The following is a 20,411-nucleotide window of genomic DNA, read 5'->3' as shown; positions in this document are numbered from 1 at the left end:
CTGTCTGTGCTTTGTCCCCATATCCCTTATTGCGCAAATGATAGTAAATAGAAGACGCAATAGAGAGCGGAATGGAGGGAATGAGAATAACAGTTGATGATGTAAGATTTGTGTGTTTGTATGTGTTGTGGGAAGGTGCGTATTTGTGTGTGTATTTGGTGGGAAGGTGTCTGTATGTATATATGCGCGTACGGTATATATGTATGAGAACAGTTGAGTGAGTGATAAGTTAAAGTTATTAGTTCATGACATAACTAACACTCTGGTGACGAAATGCTTGAGTTGAGTACAGGTTGATCTGAAGTGTGTGCGTCCGGTGGTGATGAATGGCAGTGACGGTGGTGGTGGTAGTGGTTGCAGTGGTGGTGGTGGTGGTGGTGGCGCAGTGGCGATGACTAAACGGTGGCAGTTGTTGTAATGACTAAGGACTCATGTCGTTGGTGGTGATGTACGTAGTGTTGGTGTGGGAATGGTGGTGATGGTGGTGGTGGTGGTGACTAATAAGTGACTGTTTTAGTGGTGGTCAGTGGGTTACTCTCTCTCTCTCTCTCTCTCTCTCTCTCTCGGTGGTGGTGGAGATGGTGGTAGTGGTGACAGCGAGGCGAACACTTGTCAATTGGTGCGTCTCAATAAGCTTTCCTCACGTCAAATTGGGTCCAGAAGAGAGACTGTGACGAGTGAAGGCCGCCTGTGTGTGTTTCCATGCTCCTCAAACTTTTATAAACACTCAGTCTTTAACAACGTGAATAATGACGATGGTTGTTAAATCGTTCATCTATCTGTTTATGTCTTTGCCTACTTACTTGTCTATCTATCTGCCTGTCTGTCCGTCTGTCTGTTTATCTGTCGATCTATCAGTCAGTCTACCTGTCTGTTTATCTATCCATTTAATGTATTTCTTCATATGCACGATCGTCATTCCTCGTAAATCAAAATCATATTCCGAGACAAGGGGCCTCACACAGTCTCTCTCTCTCTCTCTCTCTCTCTCTCTCTCTCTCTCTCTCTCTCTCTCTCTCTCTCAAAGTTTTAAATTGGATTAGAAGCAACAAACTAACAATTAATGTTTCCAAAACTCATTATATGATCTCTTCATCATTATTACATCAATCACCACCTATAGAAATATATTTAGATAACATATTACTAGAGCAAGTGGAACAATGTAAATTTTTAGGGGTAACTATAGACAGCAAGTTGAGGTGGAGTGGTCATGTCAATGAGACCTGTACGAGGCTCAGTAAGATAATTGGTATATTATACAAAATACGCAGGTCTTTAACAGTGGATTGTATTAGGCAAATTTACTTAGCTTTAGCATATCCTCATCTTATGTACTGTTGTGCAATTTGGGGTGGGACTATAAACACTAACCTTGAAGCCTTATCTATTATTAAAAAAAAAAAAAAAAATTGCTACGTGTCATGTCCAGCAGTAATAGGTATGCACATACACAACCGCTTTTCGAAAACTTTAATTTGTTAAAACTGTATGATATCATAACTTTGCAAACGTGTAACTTTATTTATAAATCAATTCATAATTTTCAAGTTGACTGTGGTTTTCAGTTTATGCCAAATACCTATAATTCTCGTAGGACAAATAACTTAATACTACCATTGTATAGAACATCACATGCTCAAAGGTATATAACATATAGAGGAGTGAAGCAGTGGAACCAACTTCCCGAAGACGTGAAAGATAGCCCTTCTTGTAATGTATTTAAAAATAAATTAAAGAAAATGTACTTAGAGAACACACTGTAATAGCATTTATTGTAAGTAGTTGTAATTTGTGTAATACTTGTATATATATATATATATATATATATATATATATATATATATATATATATATATATATATATATATATATATATATATATATTTATTTATTTATTTATTTATTTTTTTTTTCTTAGTTACTTATTGTTAGAGGGCCCGTTTTGTCCTTGTAGGCTAATGACTGTTAGTATATAATTCAGAAGGTCTGTTTAAGAGCTTAACTCAACAGACCTAGTCCTATGATTTGTATATATAACTAAATGTATATTGTATGATTCTTTTCTTGGGCCAATAAATGTATCAGTATCAGTATCTCTCTCTCTCTCTCTCTCTCTCTCTCTCTCTCTCACACACACACACACACACACACACACATAAACACGGCCCGGTAGCTCAGTGGTTAGAGCGCTGGCTTCACAAGCCAGAGGACCGGGGTTCGATTCCCCGGTCGGATGGAGATATTTGGGTGTGTCTCCTTTCACGTGTAGCCCCTGTTCACCTAGCAGTGAGTAGGTACGGGATGTAAATCGAGGAGTTGTGACCTTGTTGTCCCGGTGTGTGGTGTGTGCCTGGTCTCAGGCCTATCCGAAGATCGGAAACAATGAGCTCTGAGCTCGTTCCGTAGGGTAACGTCTGGCTGTCTCGTCAGAGACTGCAGCAGATCAAACAGTGAATTACACAAGCATTTCCTAAGGATAGATTAAAATCGCATCATCATCATAATAATAATAATAGCAATAATAAAGACAGCAAAAACACCAACAGCCAAAAAAAAAAAAAAAAAAAAGAAGCAACAAGAGCAATAATATCTCGCAATAATCTTTAAAAAAATAGATAGATAAACTCATTTTCCGGAGCTGTTTAAAGAGTTACGAGTCACAACAGACGGACACAGTTAATGAACGCATCACGTGTACAACAACATAACAGTTTCGTTCTCGTGAGATTCCCAGCGTATCAATCATAAACGACTCCTTAAGTGCTTGTATCTTCATCTCCTCTTATAAACTGGGCAATTTCGCTGTGACTGATTTATCCCTTCAGTACCATGACACGTTTTCTTATTTATTCTGCTTACTATTTGGTGATTTTTTTTTTTTTTCAGCTTCAGAAACTTATGTTGGGATTAAAATAGTGAAGGCTCTGGCCATGAATCTTCTTACCCTTCCTAATGTTAATAAAAATCGTCTAATCGTACCCAAAACTCAAGGTAAAAATGTGTCTCAGTAATGAAGGGGTTGGAAATAGGAAAGTTTTATTTTGGTTTGTTAATTGATTTATTTATTATCTTTTTTTATCGTTTTGTCTTTTTTTTTGTGCCTAGTCACTTGAACATTCCTGGATTTTGTTGTGACGATTACGTCATCTGGTGATACGTACACGAGCAGTATCTTTCTTTCACTCTCATTATCATCAAACTATTTACTCGTCATTACTAATCACTCATCGTCATTATCAAATTATTGCCTGATCACTACCATCACCACTCTAAACAATGTCGCTATAACATTTTCACTGATGGAGTTTAGTTTTTTCCTGACATAATAACGACACGTATCTTTTCTTCTCATCATTATCGATTACTATTGCTTATCTTCAGATTTGAACTTATTAATAAATGACAAAAATGAAGATGCCGTGTGAATAATGTTGAAGTTGTACGGAAAACACACACACACACACACACACACACACACACACACACACACATAATAGTCCTCACGCGATACATGACTATCTGAACTGACATACTACTAGTGAAAAGAATAACATGTACACTCCTTTTGTGCGAACCGTAGAAGAGAGAGAGAGAGAGAGAGAGAGAGAGAGAGAGAGAGAGAGAGAGAGAGAGAGAGAGAGAGAGAGAGAGAGAGAGATTCAGTGAAGTTTATAAAAAGCTGTGTAATGGGTCTTAACCAATATAAATCAAGCAGTGAATCTAAAACCTAAAAAGATCAGTTGTTGTTTAAAATCCCTTGCAATAAAGACTGAAACAAATAGATGAATAAATAGAAAAAAAGTGACATTAAACCCCATCACCACGGAGGTTGAACAGCGCTTCCTAATACTCTTCAAGTGTGCCTACAGGCGCTATAGGCCTTACCGTAAAAAAAAAAAAAAAAAAAAACATCATCATCTATACAGGACAAAAGTTTGTTCTCCCCTCCACTCTACACCAATCAGCTTTCTATCTCTTCCAGGCCACCCAAACAAACCGTCAGTCACCCAACAAGTCACACTAAACACTCACCAGAATAAAGTACCGCGGCTGCATCTCTCTTCTGCAGAGTTTGAGCAGCTCTCCTTCTTTCAACAGGTATCGGCCGGGGCGCAGCAGTTCGTAGCGGGGGCCTTTCCCTTCGTGGTCGCCGCCGCCTCCGCTACCGCCGCTGCTTAGACGATCCTGCAGCGCCAAGATCTTCATGAAATTGGTCTGAAAACGGAGAAACGAAAGACTTGGTTAGTGTGTGGGCTTGTTACTTTTAGCGGTAATGCAGCTAGTTATGTTTTTGATTAATGAAGGATGGGCGGAACAGAGATGAGCGTGTAGATATGATGACCTTGGGATAGAGAACGATATATGTAGACTTCATGGAGCATGGTGAGTGATGTTTGTTGCTGTTAGTGAAAGAGTGTTAGGTAATATATATATATATATATATATATATATATATATATATATATATATATATATATATATAGAGAGAGAGAGAGAGAGAGAGAGAGAGAGAGAGAGAGAGAGAGAGAGAGAGAGAGAGAGAGCAAACTGTTAGAAAGATGGATTAAGAAGTAGGTGTAGTATGAACAGGCAAAAATAGATGAGTAGATGTATAAGTTATCCTGGGAACGGAAAAGGAGAAGGCTCGGTTAATTGTTTTTGTTGTGTGTGTGTGTGTGTGTGTGTGTGTGTGTGTGTGTAATTCACCACAGTCGTCTGCTTGTCATACAGCCAGTCTTCCCCATTACGGAGCGAGTTCAGAGCTCATAGACCGATCTTCGGGTACGACTGACCCCACAACACACTCCACACACCGGGAAAGCGAGGCCACAACCCCTCGAGTTACATCCCACGCCTACTTGCTGCTAGGTAGGTGAACAGGGGTTACACATTAAGAAGCTTACCCATTTGCCTCGCCGCGCCCGGGACTCACCTAGTCCCTTTCGGTTGTGAGTCGCGTGAGCTAACCACTAAACTACGCGGTGTGTGTGTGTGTGTGTGTGTGTAATTCACTGTTTGATCTGCTGCAGTCTATGACGAGACAGCCAGACGTTACCCTACGGAACGAGCTCAGAGCTCATTATTTCCGATCTTGGGATAGGTCTGAGACCAGGCACACATCACACACCGGGACAACAAGGTCACAACTCCTCGATTTACATCCCGTACCTACTCACTGCCAGGTGAACAGGGGCTACACGTGAAAGGAGACACACCCAAATATCTCCACCCGGCCGGGGAATCGAACCCCGGTCATCTGGCTTGTGAAGCCAGCGCTCTAACCACTGAGCTACCGGGCGTGTGTGTGTGTGTGTGTGTGTGTGTGTGTGTGTGTGTGTGTGAGTAATTCACCTCGGTCGTCTGCTGGTCACCCAGCCAGTCTTCCCCATTACGGAGCGAGCTCAGAGCTCATAGACCGATCTTCGGGTAGGACTGAGACCACAACACACACCAGGAAAGCGAGGCCACAACCCCTCGAGTTACATCCCGTACCTATTTACTGCTAGGTGAACAGGGGCTACACATTAAGAGGCTTGACCATTTGCCTCGCCGCTCTCGGGACTCGAACCCGGCCCTCTCGATTGTGAGTCGAGCGTGCTAACCACTACACTTAGGGAATGTGTGTGTGTTGTGTTGTGTGTGTGTGTGTGTGTGTGTGTGTGTGTGTGTGTGTGTGTGTGTGTGTGTGTGTGTGTAATTCACCACCACCACGGTCGTCTGCTGGTCACCCAGCCAGTCTTCCCCATTACGGAGCGAGCTTAGAGCTCATAGACCGATCTTCGGGTAGGACTGAGACCACAACACACTCCACACACCGGGAAAGCGAGGTCACAACTCCTCGAGTTACATCCCGTACCTATTTACTGCTAGGTGAACAGGGGCTACACATTAAGAGGCTTGACCATTTGCCTCACCGCCCCCGGGACTCAAACCCGGGCCCACTCGATTGTGAGTCGAGCGTGCTAACCACTGCACTTAGGGAATGTGTGTGTGTGTGTGTGTGTGTGTGTGTGTGTGTGTGTGTGTTGTGTTGTGTTGTGTTGTGTGTGTGTGTGTGTGTGTGTGTGTGTGTGTGTGTGTGTGTGTGTGTGTGTGTGTGTGTGTGTGTGCATTACCCTACAGACAAAGATGGATAAGTAAGAATAGATGGATCACGAGGAAGAGACAGTCAGGCAAGGGCAGAATGATGGACAGAGGAGACATATACGTACATCACATAGAAGGGTAAGCCATCGGATTGACTGAGGGAGTGGAGGTAAGACGGACAGGTATATGTTGAAGTACCGTGCACGGTAAGAGACGTAACAAGACAGATAGACAGCAGTAAATTGACAGATGAATAGGTAGATTAATATGAGAGAGAGAGAGAGAGAGAGAGAGAGAGAGAGAGAGAGAGAGAGAGAGAGAGAGAGAGAGAGAGAGAGCTGACATATAGGCTATACATATACCACCCCGAGTGTTTTGAGGTTTAAGCTTCCGGAACTCTGAAGCAAAGAAAGAAAACGTTCATAGAACAACGAAGCGCAAGCACATATTGAATTCCTTCTTCCCCCCTTCCCCGTAAACACACAGACACACACACAGACACAAACGCGCGCGCACACACAAACACACACACACACACACACACACACACACACACACACACACACACACACACACACACACAAAGAAGAAAAAAATAAAAAGAGGAAGGGAAAAATAAGTCTCAAGTTCGGTAATGGAAGGATCTTCTAATAATATACATCGGATGTTAGTAAGGAAGTAGAAAGGCGGGGATGGGGGGGAGAGGATGTGAGGGGAGAGGTGAGCTGTGTATACGCTTGTCTCCTTCTTTGTTTTCCCTCCAGCAAGCCGAGTATACACTGTAGTTTCCTTTCTTGCACCTCTTGCCACACTGCTCGCGTCCTGAACTCCTCCACCCACTACACTACAGAGAAAGGTCATCCCGTGAGTAAGTTGTAAAAGTCCTCTCTGATCTATCACGTGACTCTCATCTGTTCTTAGCCGCCACTCCTATTCCCTCCATATTAGTCATTGTATTATAAGAAATAAGGAAAATAAAGGAGAAGGATCAATACAAATAAACTCGTACCACTGGTGTTATTCAAAATGTCAAAAGTTATTCTTCTATCACTATTGCTGTTATTATTACTGTTGTTCTTGTTGCTGGTTTTAGTGTTGTTGTTGTTGTTGTTGTTGTTGTTTGTTATCATTGTTACCATCACCATCATGAGTGTGAGAAGGAAGATAGTGACGGGATACAAGGACTGACGAGTAATTGAGAGCTTCAGACTAGTTAAACCTGATAAAGATCTGATTTCTTAGCCTGAGTTCTCTTCACCGTCTTCCCACACTTGTCACCAGGTTCCATATTACTAAGCTATTCACGTGGGAGTAATTCAAACCGCTGAACGTATTTCGCAAACGAGAGAGAGAGAGAGAGAGAGAGAGAGAGAGAGAGAGAGAGAGAGAGAGAGATTCTGCAATACCCGTTCCTTTCATCTCTCTCTTGACCTTCTAATCGTCCTTGCACCACGAGTAGGAAGAGACTAAGGAGGCGACAGGGATGGCTGGAGGCGAGGGCAGAGCACGTGAGGGGCTGGGGACTCGATAGACAAGTATAAGGAGGAGTGGGAGGACGGCTGCGGGCTACCGACTAGTGGGGGGAGAGATATAGGTCGGAAGGGAGCTGTGGGCTGGTAGCAAAACCGTATTGGAAGCAGAAAGTTCACTAGGGAATAGGAGAGAAGGGTGACTGTGGCGAGGGTGAGCAGAGAAGTGTTGAAGGGTGAAAGGTGGAGGCACGATGGGTGACTGGGGAACTGTGGCGAGGGTGAGCAGGAAAGGATTAAAGGATGACGGGTGGAGGATACAGACAAGAGGGTTGTTTTAGTCTGGCAAACGTTAAGGTGGTAGGTACTGTTACACGTGTGGGCGCCTTTGAGGGGGTTCGTGTAGTGTAGGGTGTAGGTGTGGGCGTGCCAGAGTTGAGTAGGTTGTTTATAAGCCTAAGGCTGATAAGATAGGAGTGTGTCTACATGGCCATTTTGTATGTGTATGAGAGAGAGAGAGAGAGAGAGAGAGAGAGAGAGAGAGAGAGAGAGAGAGAGAGAGAGTGTGTGCACGCAAGCCGTCCATGAGTAAAAACAAAGACAAAAAAACTAAATGCGTCCTGAATAGATTATTGGCAGATTCCTCCAACAAGGCCATTTATTTGTATAGGAAAGCTATCGTATACAACTGACTACACACACACACACACACACACACACACACACACGTAAAGATGTATCAGAGAGATGCGTCTTGAACAGAATGGCACAAATTTAGGTTGGCTTTAAATTAAGTACGACCTTCACCATGCTAACACACACACACACACACACACACACACGGTAGCTCAGTGGTTAGAGCGTTGGTTTCACAAGCCAGAGGATCGGAGTTCGATTCCCCTGCCGGGTGGAGATTTTTGGGTGTGTCTCCTTTCACGTGTAGCCCCTGTTCACCTAGCAGTGAGTAGGTACGGGATGTAAATCGAGGAGTTGTGACCTTGTTGTCCCGGTGTGTGGTGTGTGCCTGGTCTCAGGCCTATCCGAAGATCGGAAATAATGAGCTCTGAGCTCGTTCCGTAGGGTAACGTCTGGTTGTCTCGTCAGAGACTGCAGCAGATCAAACAGTGAAACACACACACACACACACACCATAGTATAAAACTTAAAACCTACTGTACACGCCACGTTTTAACTAATCATATCGCTAAACGTAAACATTGAGCAACATTATAATTATAAAATTCGTACGCACGAATATTACACTGCTGTATGAGTAAACAAATAATTGAATATACTTTATTAGATTACCTGCCTTACTCGACAGGTGAGGAAACGCTTATCTGTATCGTACCACACACACACACACACACACACACACACACACACACACACACACATTATATTATCAGGAGTGCTGAGAGTAGGAGAGCAGCACCTGGGGACCGCCTTCCTCATTTGCAAACCAATCTTTGTACGTCTGAACCACGACCCGAAAGTGATACCTCAGGAGCCGCATTCACAAACCTTTCGACGTCTTATTGTGTTGTGGCCTCGTTTTCCCGGTGTGTGGAGTGTGTTGTGGTCTCAGTCCTACCCGAAAATCGGTCTGTGAGGTCTGAGCTCGCTCCGTAATGGGGAAGACTGGCTGGATCACCAGCGGACAACCGTGGTGAATCACAGGCGACGTTAGTGCGAGAGAGGAAGAGCACACGTCCACTATCACAGGGTGTCCTTGAGAGCTAATACATAGAGGAGGAGTCTGGGGGCTTGGCGAGTCAAGGTGAAGTCACTCGTGTGTATTCCTACCACATGTGGGAGAATCTGGAGAAATCTGGCAATCAGTTTATATCCCCGACGACATGTGGCAGTAACCTGTTTACATGTGTGATGTGAGGGTGGGTGACGCGCCAGAGGGATGGGGGAAGGCGGAAGATGAGGGTAGTAATAGCGGCTCTGTTCCGTCTCTCGTATACAGATGGTCACGGTGTGTTAAATTCCGAGTGTCAATAGAGAACTTAATGCCAGTAGCCCAGATGTCATAGAGGAGAACTGAGGCATAAAGCAATAGTGGCTCTGCATCTTTCCTTCTATTACACAGATTTATTTAGCTTATTGTATCAAGGGAACTAAATGCCAGACAAGCGGTTACAATGCTAGAGTTAAGAGGAGTGAAAGAAGCAATAGCGACAGTTCCGCGTCCTCATATCTTGCGTCTGCACTACGAGGTGAAGGTCAGGGCCGTGTGTGTCGTCCAATTCAGTATCAAGGGAGTCAGATCAGGGCGTCTTGTGGCTAACCTCTGTCACCTTGCATCGCTGCTTGGCTCTTCATGTACCGTTACTCCTCCTCAGTGCCTTCCTACATTTACTTTATTCCTTATTCTTTTTTTTCATACTATTATTTCTCTGCATTGCTTTTCCCCCTTCACTTATTTTTTTTCATTATTGTTCGTACTGTTTCGCCTCTTCAATCCCTTCCTCCCTTTAGTTTATTTCCTCTGCCTTTTCATATAATTACTCCTCTTCAGTGCCTTTTTCTTTCATTTTATTTGTTATTCTTTTTCTCACTATTACTCCTCTTCACCCTTTCTCCCTTCACCTTATATTTTGTCATTCTTTTCATACGATTATTGTTTTAGGCATCACTGTGCTTATCGGATGCTTCTTTTACGCTTCTTCACCTTTCTAATACACTTTGTTTGTGTGTTTTTTCCCTTAATAAGATTCACTAAAGGATGAGAGTAATGGACGGTAGTATCGAAAGTAGGTTATCGCTGTTCGTCTATACTAGTCCTTCTGATAAGCAAAGTTAACGAGGTGCTTATCTTCCGCAAACCCTACAGAGCATAATGAAAGAAACAACAGTAGACTTATTGGATTATACGAGGGTTCCTGTGATCATTTATTCAGTCTAATCTTAGGAAATAAATACATTAGAAAGGAGATAGAATGATGAAAACTGAAGTGGAGAGGGAAGGAAAGTGTAAGATTGCGAGGAGTGTTGAGAGTAGGAGAGCAGCACCTGGGGACCGTCTTCCTCATTTGTGAACCAATCTTAGTACGTCTGAATATATGACCACGACCCGAAAGTGATACCTCAGGAGCCGCATTCACAAACCTTTCGACGTCTTATCCTCATTAATACTGAACGGGTTCTAGTGGATGTAAATGGGACTTTTCTGTTGGACTGTAATGGTAGTCCTATTGTATGCCGCATCATTAATGAGAGATTTGTCCATGAAGAACCGAATCCCAACATGTGGTCTTTGTAAATAGTTCGTGCAAAAGTTTCTTAATATGGGCCTTGCTGTACTGCCAAACGCCTTGGTATGCCGTGTTTACAAACTTTCTCTCTCTCTCTCTCTCTCTCTCTCTCTCTCTCTCTCTCTCTCTCTCTCTCTCTCTCTCAACGTATACCTGTAGTAGTTAGTGTCTCGACTACTACTACTACCACTACTACTTTTGATACTATTACTGATAATGTTAACAGAATAGAAAAAAATAAGAATAATAGTAAGGAGAAGAAAAAGAAGAAGAAGAATACCCCTCGCCTCTCTCTCTCTCTCTCTCTGGTATGTCCCGCCACGCCTCTCCGTACGGCACTGACTTCATCATTCACCTTAGCCCGCCGCCACTCAAGGTCGTCCATTCTCACCTCTCAGCTGATCCATTCGGCACCACCACCACCACCACCACTACCACACAACAACTACTACAACTACTACTACTACTACTACTACTACTACTACTATTTTTCCTTTTCTTTGGTTGACAGTGCGTGTTGGTATTCATTCTTTTAAGTGTATAATATATGGCAGTGTTATCATTCTAGTATAGTTATATACTATTCATTCATTAGTGCCCGTAGACAAATCAAACCATTCTTATTCTGACTAAGTACACGCTTTCATAATTTAATCTCATTCATATTTCATTCATATTATCATTTTATTTTTGTTTGTATTTCCTGCTTCAGTGCCTTTGGCTGAAATTAATCTATTCTTATTCTGATTTGAAGTAACGCTTTCCATACAATATGGTCTGTTCTATAAGTTTTATTATGTTGTTATTATATTATTGGTTTACATTTCTCCTCTATCAGTGCCTGTGGAGGAAATCCAGCCGTTCTTAGTCTGATTCTATGTAAAGCCTTCCATAATTCAAATTTCTTCATATATCCCTCACACCCAATACGCCAGTACGTTCTTCCCCGTTAGTTAGTTTCACCAGTGTGGCATTGGATTCGTAAAGCATTTAGTAGAGTGAGGAAGCGGATACGAATCTCTCTCTGTGTCGGGTCCCTTGCTTTATCTATTCAACGTTTAGTGACGTATGGTCTTCTCGCGTCAATCGCTCAAACAATAATGTTTTCTTTCCTGTCATGTAAACACAAAACGCTGCCACCTCTATCTATATTTCATCATTCAAGTATTTATCGAAATGAAGCAAAACTTCCTTTGCTATTCTTTCAGTTGTCAGGATCACTTTTCATTCATACATACCTACTAGAGAGAGAGAGAGAGAGAGAGAGTGTGTGTGTGTGTGTGTGTGTGTGTGTGTGTGTGTGCTCTGTTCCTTTTAGTCACCCCTTACGAGGAGGGAACGAACTTTGGGAATGCCAAGTGAATGAATCTAGGCATTGAGGTGACCTGATACTCTTCACCTCTTGAAGCACTTCGCCTCATGGCCACCAGGAAAGTAAAGAATGCCAGTTTCCTTCAAGGCTTAACGAGTTTATTTACGTGTTTATTTGATATCTATAGTCTCTCTTCTTGACTTTTTGCCTGATAATGACGGTTTGGTACTTATTATTTTATTTGAATAACCCTTAACGATTCACTTCAATAACAATATAAGTACCTATAGGTACTAAAAAATGCGTTTAACTTCCTTTAGTTGTTGTGTTTTCTTTCGAAAGCATTTTCTTAACTAACGACAGTATGACACGTATGTTTTCTTTGAGTACTAATTGTAATCTCCGCCTCAATAGGTAAAAGAACAATGCAATACAAGTGTCTTGTGATTGCGCTACATCCTTGAAGAGGAGTCATATGAAGGAGATTAGTAAATGAGTTTTTTTTTCTTCTTAACTACTGAAACAAAGTATATGTGCACAGTTGTATGAAGGAATTATCGCTTTCTCTATTGACATGACAAGTATTGGTTTATTTCTTCATGACAGACGAGTGTTTTCAAGTACGTGGCGGGGCGTAGGTAGTAAGCCAAGACCTATTCCATGCGCAGTTGTATCTGTCTTCGTTTAGCTCAGGTAAGTGTCTTTCGTTCAGAGGTGTGATAGTAAATTTACCATACGTTTGAACCTCTACTGACACAATGTTATTATTTTCACCGTACTCTTACTGTTTTAAAAGTCATTCTTGTTCCATTTAAATGTGTTGTTTTATTGTATACTGACTGCGATTATTGATTGAAGACAAGTGCTACTGCTATCCTTACTAATACTTCTACTACTAATACTACCACCACCACCACCAGCTTATCATTTTCTCATCGTAGTGTTTCAGTTTATATTGACTACGCGTTTGGTATACTTCACTAAATGACGAAGAAAACTAAAGTGAGAGGAGATGGAATCGATTATATCTCCTTAATAAATCCATTCTTATTACTTTATCTAATATCATTCATTCACTCAATGTTATGCTGGCTGTTTCCTTAACTCGTGCATATCTGTCACACTGGCTGGTGGGGCGAATTGATAGACGGGTCGTGGAGCCTCACAAAGCACTGGTGGAGACTGGTGTGGCTGCAGGACGAGCCTCTTTATCTCCCATGTCACCTCCTCCCTGGGCACTGCCGGGGGATGTGGGAAGGGGAGGGAGAGAAGGAGAAGGAAGAAGGTTTGGGAATGAGTGTTATACGTGTGTGTGTGTGTGTGTGTGTGTGTGTGTGTGATTAATTCTGGTGAGCGTTATTTTTCGAATCCTTACTTCATGCATATTAACACAGTAACCTCGTGACTGAACACGGGAAGGAGGAAGGACCGAAGGAGGAGGAGGAGGAGGAGGAGGAGGAGGAGGGAGGATTCGCTGCTGGCATGACGCAACAGGGACCACAGGATATCAGGGTGCGTTTGGTTGCCGACGAGTGCGGGGCTGTGGTTGATGTGGTGGTGGTGGTGGACAGCTATATGTACTCACTGCTTGTTTTGTTTCCGCACGGTTGGACTACGCCTCTCTGCTCTTTTGTATTGTGGGTTCAGTTACCTTCTCGCGTGCCTGCCTTTACATTGTGTGGGTGACGTAACTGTCCTCACTGATCAGAGTACTCCCAGTGTTTGGATCGTTTTACCGTGCGTGACTTTTTTTTTTTTTTTTTTTTTTGCTAATTACTTTACATTTCGTTTTCGCTTTAATCAGCTTTCCTATCACTGTCACTGCCACTGTCACTTCCTCACTAACCTGATTTTTTCACATATCCTCACCCTTCGCAATATGATTTCCCCAAACCATCATTCGTCCTTCCTCCAGACATATCATCTTACCCTTTCCTTCCGGAGCCTCTTCATTTCCCTTCTCTTTCAGTCCTGCCGCCCCCACGTCTACATCACTTACATAACCTTTCTCTTAACCCCTTCCTATCAACCTCTCACAGCCCAAGTCTAGCTCCTCTTTGCAATAGATCAAGAACACCACTCTCTAAGCATCGATCACTGACTCAAAAACATTAACAAGAAGAAAGACAAGAGCAGTACTCACCCCCTGCTTCATGGTGTCGTTGGCGTGCGAGGCAACATTGGCGACGATAGCAAGGGCGGTCTGGGTGTCCACGTAGTCAGGATGATTCTCTGGGAGGTACTTGAGGTACTCCTCTAGCAGAAGGCGGTACTGGGGGATCCGCTGTACGGGCTTGAGCATGTAGTGTTTCAGGTTAAGTTTGGTGCACCTCTCTGAGGACTCAAAGGCCTTGAGAGCACATGCAAAATTAGGATAGGTCTGGCAACAGTAGTCGAGATGGTCACTCTGGTTCTGAAATTCTCGTATGTAGGCTGAATAGAGTTTGAGGAAGGGCCCCTTGCGCACGATGACGTCTGAAATCTTCTTGCGTCCATCCCAGTCTGCGATGCGTACTTCGAGGTCACTCAGGATCTCCTCATTCAGATTCTGTAATTGTGGCAGGTAGTTGAGGACCTTGTCGAGCTCGTGAAAGGGCAAGACAGGGCTAAGCGGGGCGTCCTGCTGCCCTTGACTACCCTGGTCCTCACTCCCCTCTCGCCATTCACACACAAACTTACGAAAGTCTGCATTCAAGAGACGCAACACATCTACAAACACCCGCTCGGACGACATGACTTCCTGTGCGATAAGAAAAATCTTTCTCTCTCGTTTCTCCAGAGAGGTTAGTTCAGGACTAGGGGTTGGAGTGGGATCAGTGAAATTAGAGGTCAGTTGGTTAGTCTCACACAACACTTCAGTAGTCATGCTGCTAGTAAGAGTGTCACTTTCTGCTGCCTCTGATGTAGAGGTGTCAGTCCTTTGAAGCGCCGCTTCATTGGTGTTCTCCACTTCGGCTTCACTGCCTTTCTCTTCCTCTTCCCTTTCTCCTTCCTCATCGTCCCCGGAGTCAGTGTCGTCTTCTTCACCTAACTCAGTCCTAACCTGACTTGCGTGCTGTTTAATTCTGCAGCGCTGAGTAAGCTCTGCAAGCATGCTGCCGTATTGCTGCACCACATACGGCGCAATGGCCTCTCTCGGCTCCTCCTGGTTGTGAATGGAAGGTGCCGAGCCCATGGTGCCCTTAGGCGATGGAGGTGGGCTGGAGTCCCCTGAAAAAAGCCGTGCCCTAACTAGGTAAGCAGAGGACTGTCGCGCCGCAGCGGGTAACACCAACACTCCACGGAGAGGGGTTCCACCGGGGCTGATAGGTGACTTTGAAGCCTGGTGTTGAGGCTGCTGTTGTTGCTTCTCCTGCTTTTGTTCAGCTGTGGCCGGGAGTGTCTCTTCTCTGGATTCAGTGTTACAGGATGTGTGTTCAGCGGGGAGCGCGCTATCAGCACTGTCGTCTTTGGGAAGGTCCACATAAAACTGACTGCTGGGTCTAGCACCTTCCGGTCGGGTGAGTGTCTTGCTGCGCGCCATCTCCTGACGTCGGGCATACCTCTTACCTTTTCCTAAAGAACCGAATATTAACGCGAGAGATCTCCTACTACTGAATGAGCCAGATTGGCTCTCGGGAGCCATTCCCTCCGCCCCGCCGCTCCACGAAGCGCGGCGGACTTCCTCCTGCTGAGGAATCGTTAGGCGGTGGTCTGCAGCGGCATCGCTGCTCAGGTCTGCCCAGGAGGAGGCGCCTCGTGGGAAAGTTGATTCCTGAACAATACTCATCCACGGTGGTGCACTCTACCAGACTGGCTAACCTCTCATCGCCATGCCCGTCCCTCCAAGGGTTAGTGCTGTAACACACAAACAAGCACACACGCACACACGTATTCACAGCCTTGTTCAAGTTTCTACCTCACTAACTAAGCAGCAACGCACACTGCGAAGACGGACATATGTAAGCACGCATCAAAGCACACATCAACCTTACTACTGCACGGGAGGTGGTGAGTGTGAGCGGGGCTGGCGGGACGCTCCTCAGTAGGCGGGGCAGCGGCTTCAGCAGTGTTAGGCGTGGGTGAGGCAGAGGCCAGCACTGGGACTGGGGTGAGTGCAGGAGGGAAATTGCAGATGGCACTCTCAAGGGTGGAACGAATACCTTGAAGGCGGGAGGCTAAGTCTGCCACGCCCTCCTGCAGCTCCTTGATAGGTGGCTGCTCCTCGCCGACCGCACGTTCGAGCTGTTCTGCTTCCCCTGCAGCGCCGCCGCTACTAATTTCCGCTGATCCCAGCTCCTTCCGGTGGTCAGTCGAGGTTTCACCCTCTGCGACTGTTTCAGTAGTCTTGGATCGCTTGATGGACTCTACCCGAAAGAGTGTCTCAAACACAGTCTTCCCCTTAGTCTGAGCAGACGAACCACTCTGTGATTCAACAGCTTCTGTTTCCTGCTCAGCTTCACTGCTCACCGAGGCCTGCTGAACACCATCTTGATCATCGCCAATTTTCACTGCTGTCTCAAAAAGTGTCTTTCCTTCTTCAAATTTAAGTGAAGTCTGAGGAACTACTGGGACATTCTCAGGATCATTAACAGCTGGTTCGGGCTGTTTTGGACTCTCAGTCTGCTGCTGTGCAAGTTGCTGACTTCCCGCCTCTTGGGCACCTTCTACTGGCGACAAAGGCTCCGGGATCTGCACGTTACTCTTGGTCGCAGAGTCTTCTACACTGCCTTGTTCGTCTCCAATCTTCACTGCAGTCTCAAATAAAGTTTTGCCTTCCTGGAACTTGAGTGAGGTCTGAGGTACTGTTTGAACTTTTTCTGGGTCTTTTATGGAGTCTTTGGTGTCTTTTAGAGGCGAAGCATGGCTTTTAGGCTGTTCACCAGACTGTTGAGGGCCTTGTGGGTTTTCTGACGACTGTTGAGGACTCTCAGGCTGAGTATCACCAACTTTCACTGTTGTCTCAAACAGTGTCTTTCCTTCTTCAAATTTTAATGAAGTCTGAGGAACTGTCACAACCTTCTCTGGATCTTTGTTTAGGCAGTCGGGCTGTTGTGCCGTTTCAAGCTGTTGTGGAGGCTGCTGAGTGCTTTCAGGCTCTTGTGGCAGCTGCTGAAATTCTTTCGTTTTTTCCGGAGCTTGTTGAAGGCTTTCTGATGGTTGCGTAGACAAATCGTCACCAACTTTAACACTGGTTTCAAAAAGTGTCTTCCCTTCCTCGAATTTCAGTGAAGTTTGAGGAACAGTTGGAACTTTCTCAGGATCCTTGGGTGAATGATCGGGCTGTTGAGAGATTTCAGGTGTCTGCAGTGTTGGCTGCTGCTCATCCTCAGGGTTATTGGCTGGTATCAACGTTTCTGGAGTCTGCAAATCACTCTTGCCAGCTGAGTGTTCTGTAGTGCTTTGGTCGTCCCCAATCTTCACTGCAGTCTCGAATAAAGTTTTGCCTTCCTGGAACTTTAGTGACGTCTGAGGTACTGTTTGAACCTTTTCTGGATCTTTTCTGGATTCTTTGGTGTCCTTTGAAGGCTCCTCATGGCTTAGAGTCTTCTCTTCTTCTTGAGGAATGTTTTTAGTTTGCTGCGGAGGCAACTGAAGGCTTCCAGGCTGCTGTGTAGGCTGCTCCTCACCAACTTTCACTGATGTCTCAAAAACTGTCTTCCCCTCCTGGAATTTAAGCGAAGTCTCGGGGACTACTAGTACCTTTTCTGGATCTTTAGCAATTGGATCAGACTGTTTTGGGGTTTCAGTCTGGTGCTGAGGCTGTTCTTTGGTGTTATCAGGTTGTCGACAACTTCCCGCCTCTTGGGCACCTTCTACTGGCGACAAAGGCTTCGGGATCTGCACGTCACTCTTGGTTGCCGAGTCTTCTGCACTGCCTTGTTCGTCTCCAATCTTCACTGCAGTCTCAAATAAAGTTTTGCCTTCCTGGAACTTGAGTGAGGTCTGAGGTACTGTTTGAACTTTTTCTGGGTCTTTTACAGAGTCTTTGATGTCTTTTGAAGATAAAGCTGGGCTCTCAGGCTTTTCACCAGACTGTTGAGTACCTTGTGGCTTTTCTGACGACTGTTGGGGACTCTCAGGCTGATTATCACCAACTTTCACTGTTGTCTCAAACAGTGTCTTTCCTTCTTCAAATTTCAATGAAGTCTGAGGAACTGTCACAACCTTCTCTGGATCTTTGGTTAAGCTATCGGGGTGTTGAGGGCTCTCGACTTGTTGTGGAGGCTGCTGAATGCTTTCAGGTTGTTGTGTGGGCTTTTGAGGCTTTTCAGAATGTGCGCTGTCAAGCTGTTGATGTGTTGGCAGTTCACTAACATCGGGCTTATGAGCGCCTGTTGTGACTGGCGACAACGTTTCTTGGGTCTGTACGTCACTTTTACCAGCTGATTGTTCTGCACTGCCTTGGTCGTCTCCAATTTTCACTGCAGTCTCGAACAGAGTCTTGCCTTCCTGGAACTTTACTGATGTCTGAGGCACAGTTTCAACTTTTTCTGGATCTTTTACAGAGCTTTCACTTGTTACTTCATTGTCTTTCACTTCTTTCGTAAAATCTTTCGCATCACTATCTACACTCACAGAAATCCTTTGAGCATCCACAAGTCCTCTTTCACTGCTTTCAGAAACACCTTGACTACTTGATTCTTTTTTCAACTTCAATCTGTCAGTTTCCTGAGGCAGATCATCTACTTTCACAGATTTACTTTCCACACTTTCGGTACACACTCCTGGTTGCGGTATTAATCTGTTATTTACTGCGTCACTTTGACAACTTTGAGCCACACCTGTTTCCTTGCTTACTGTCCGATCCTCGACGTGTTGCACTTGGTCAAATATGCTCGAGTCGAGTGTCACCTGTTGGGAGGCAGCACCAGTAACATTGTTTGTACTAACGTCTGTCAGTGTCGCTGCCTCGTCGCTTTTACTCACAGTTGGTGACGCTGTTAGTACCGCTTGCGTAGCAGCTGGTTGTGTCACGGCGGGGGCGGGCGCTGTATCCTCACATGGCTGCTCGCTCGAACCCTTCACCACTGTCCGGGGCGGAGAGGAACGAGAGTAGGTCTGAAGTGACTTTAACACAGTATCGAGAGTAGCAAAGGATGACTCGATTGTTTTCAAGTTTTCGTTTATGTCGTTTTGAAGTCTGGCTGCTCCGCGGCGTTTTGATGCTACTCGGCCCGGAGCCGCGGGACGACTGGGTGGGTGGTGTTCACCAAGGGTCGGGCCCGCCCCTTCAGGGCTGCCAACCTCGCCACCTGATATTGCTGCCGTGACTCCGTTCTCATTGACACGAGACTCTCCACTTTGTTGTTGTTGTTGTTGTTGTTGTTGTTGTTGTTTGTAACGTTGTTGAATCCTGCCTTTCTTAGGAGGGGGCGGGGGAGGAGGGAGGGGACGGTTACGATTGCGTGTGGCTGGCTGTGGGCAGCCTCCACTCATCGTGATATTCTCGTAGTTGTCCTGCTGGTCGGTCGTAAATGTTACCTGGGTGGCTTTGCCAGGGTCGAGGGTGAACCTCGCTGTCACCGTCTGCTGCTCGTCCCCATCCAGTTCCTTGTGAACCTCCTGCTTTTTTCTGCGTCTGCGGGGCGGATGTAGGACATGTCTGGAGGGCTTCGGGGGCGGGTGGGTACTCACATCATCCAAGTCCTCGATACGAACCACTTTGGAGTATCGCTTCGGCACTGTGGGGGTGGTTGGCTTTACAGATTCATATATCTTGGTGCCGCGGGCAGGACGCGCGGGCAAGGCATCGCCGTTCACCATGAGTATTGATGTGGTGACACGCGGCTTGAGGTGACGAGGCGGCCTGGGTGGAAGCACCGCATCCAGCTGTGGTGTAATGGCCCTCAAACCTTTCTTTTTGGGTGGGATCGGTGGCGGGGGTTCGTCGTCATCAGAGGGCACCATTGGCCGCAGCTCTCGAGTACCGGAGCCCTTCAGAACGCGTGCATATGGAGGCACAGTCCCCTCGATAGGCTGCTGCTGCTGTTGTTGTTGCTGCTGCTGTTGCACATGTTCCTCCTGCTGTTGCTGCTGTTGCTGTTCCTGTTGCTCCTGCTCCTGCTGCTCCTGGTGCTGCTGTTGCACATGTTGCTCCTCCTCTTGCTGCACCTTTTGCTCCTGCTGCTCCTTTTGCTGCATCTGTTGCTCCTGCTGCTGCTGCTTCTGTTGTTGCTGTTGTTGTTGCACCTGTTCCTCTTGTTTCTGCTGTTGTTGCATCTGTTCCTCATGCTGCTGCTGCTCTTGCATCTTTTGCTCCTCCCCCTGTTGCTGTTGTTGTTGTTGTTGTTGCTG

At 45.3% G+C, this 20,411-nt stretch overlaps 2 protein-coding genes across 3 annotated transcripts in view; both read right to left on the bottom strand.

Annotated features, from left to right (window-relative positions):
* The window catches only part of LOC123497995 (FYVE, RhoGEF and PH domain-containing protein 6-like), a 27,886-nt gene extending 11,979 nt beyond the window's left edge, over positions 1–15,907 (bottom strand). The window contains exons 1-2 of the mRNA XM_045245055.1: positions 14,278–15,907; positions 4,036–4,218 (exon numbers count right to left, since the gene is read on the bottom strand). Of these exons, the coding sequence (XP_045100990.1) occupies positions 4,036–4,218; positions 14,278–15,903 (1,809 nt within the window). The 5' untranslated portion in view covers positions 15,904–15,907. The remainder of the gene's footprint in view (positions 1–4,035; positions 4,219–14,277) is intronic.
* LOC123497993 (titin-like) overlaps positions 14,545–20,411 on the bottom strand; it is a 20,385-nt gene continuing 14,518 nt past the window's right edge. The window contains exons 2-3 of one of the 2 annotated variants that reach the window (XM_045245054.1): positions 16,109–20,411; positions 14,545–14,682 (exon numbers count right to left, since the gene is read on the bottom strand). The exon at positions 16,109–20,411 is cut by the window's right edge and continues 2,044 nt beyond it. In XM_045245054.1, the coding sequence (XP_045100989.1) occupies positions 14,672–14,682; positions 16,109–20,411 (4,314 nt within the window). In that variant the 3' untranslated portion in view covers positions 14,545–14,671. Of the gene's footprint in view, positions 14,683–16,030 lie in introns of those variants that run through there. The other variant, XM_045245053.1, reaches the window with a different exon arrangement.

This window comes from Portunus trituberculatus, chromosome 47 (assembly GCF_017591435.1).
Source record: "Portunus trituberculatus isolate SZX2019 chromosome 47, ASM1759143v1, whole genome shotgun sequence".
Classification (NCBI taxonomy): domain Eukaryota; kingdom Metazoa; phylum Arthropoda; class Malacostraca; order Decapoda; family Portunidae; genus Portunus; species Portunus trituberculatus.
Note: the sequence above shows the minus strand (reverse complement) of the source record. Positions and strands in the feature narration are given on the sequence as shown.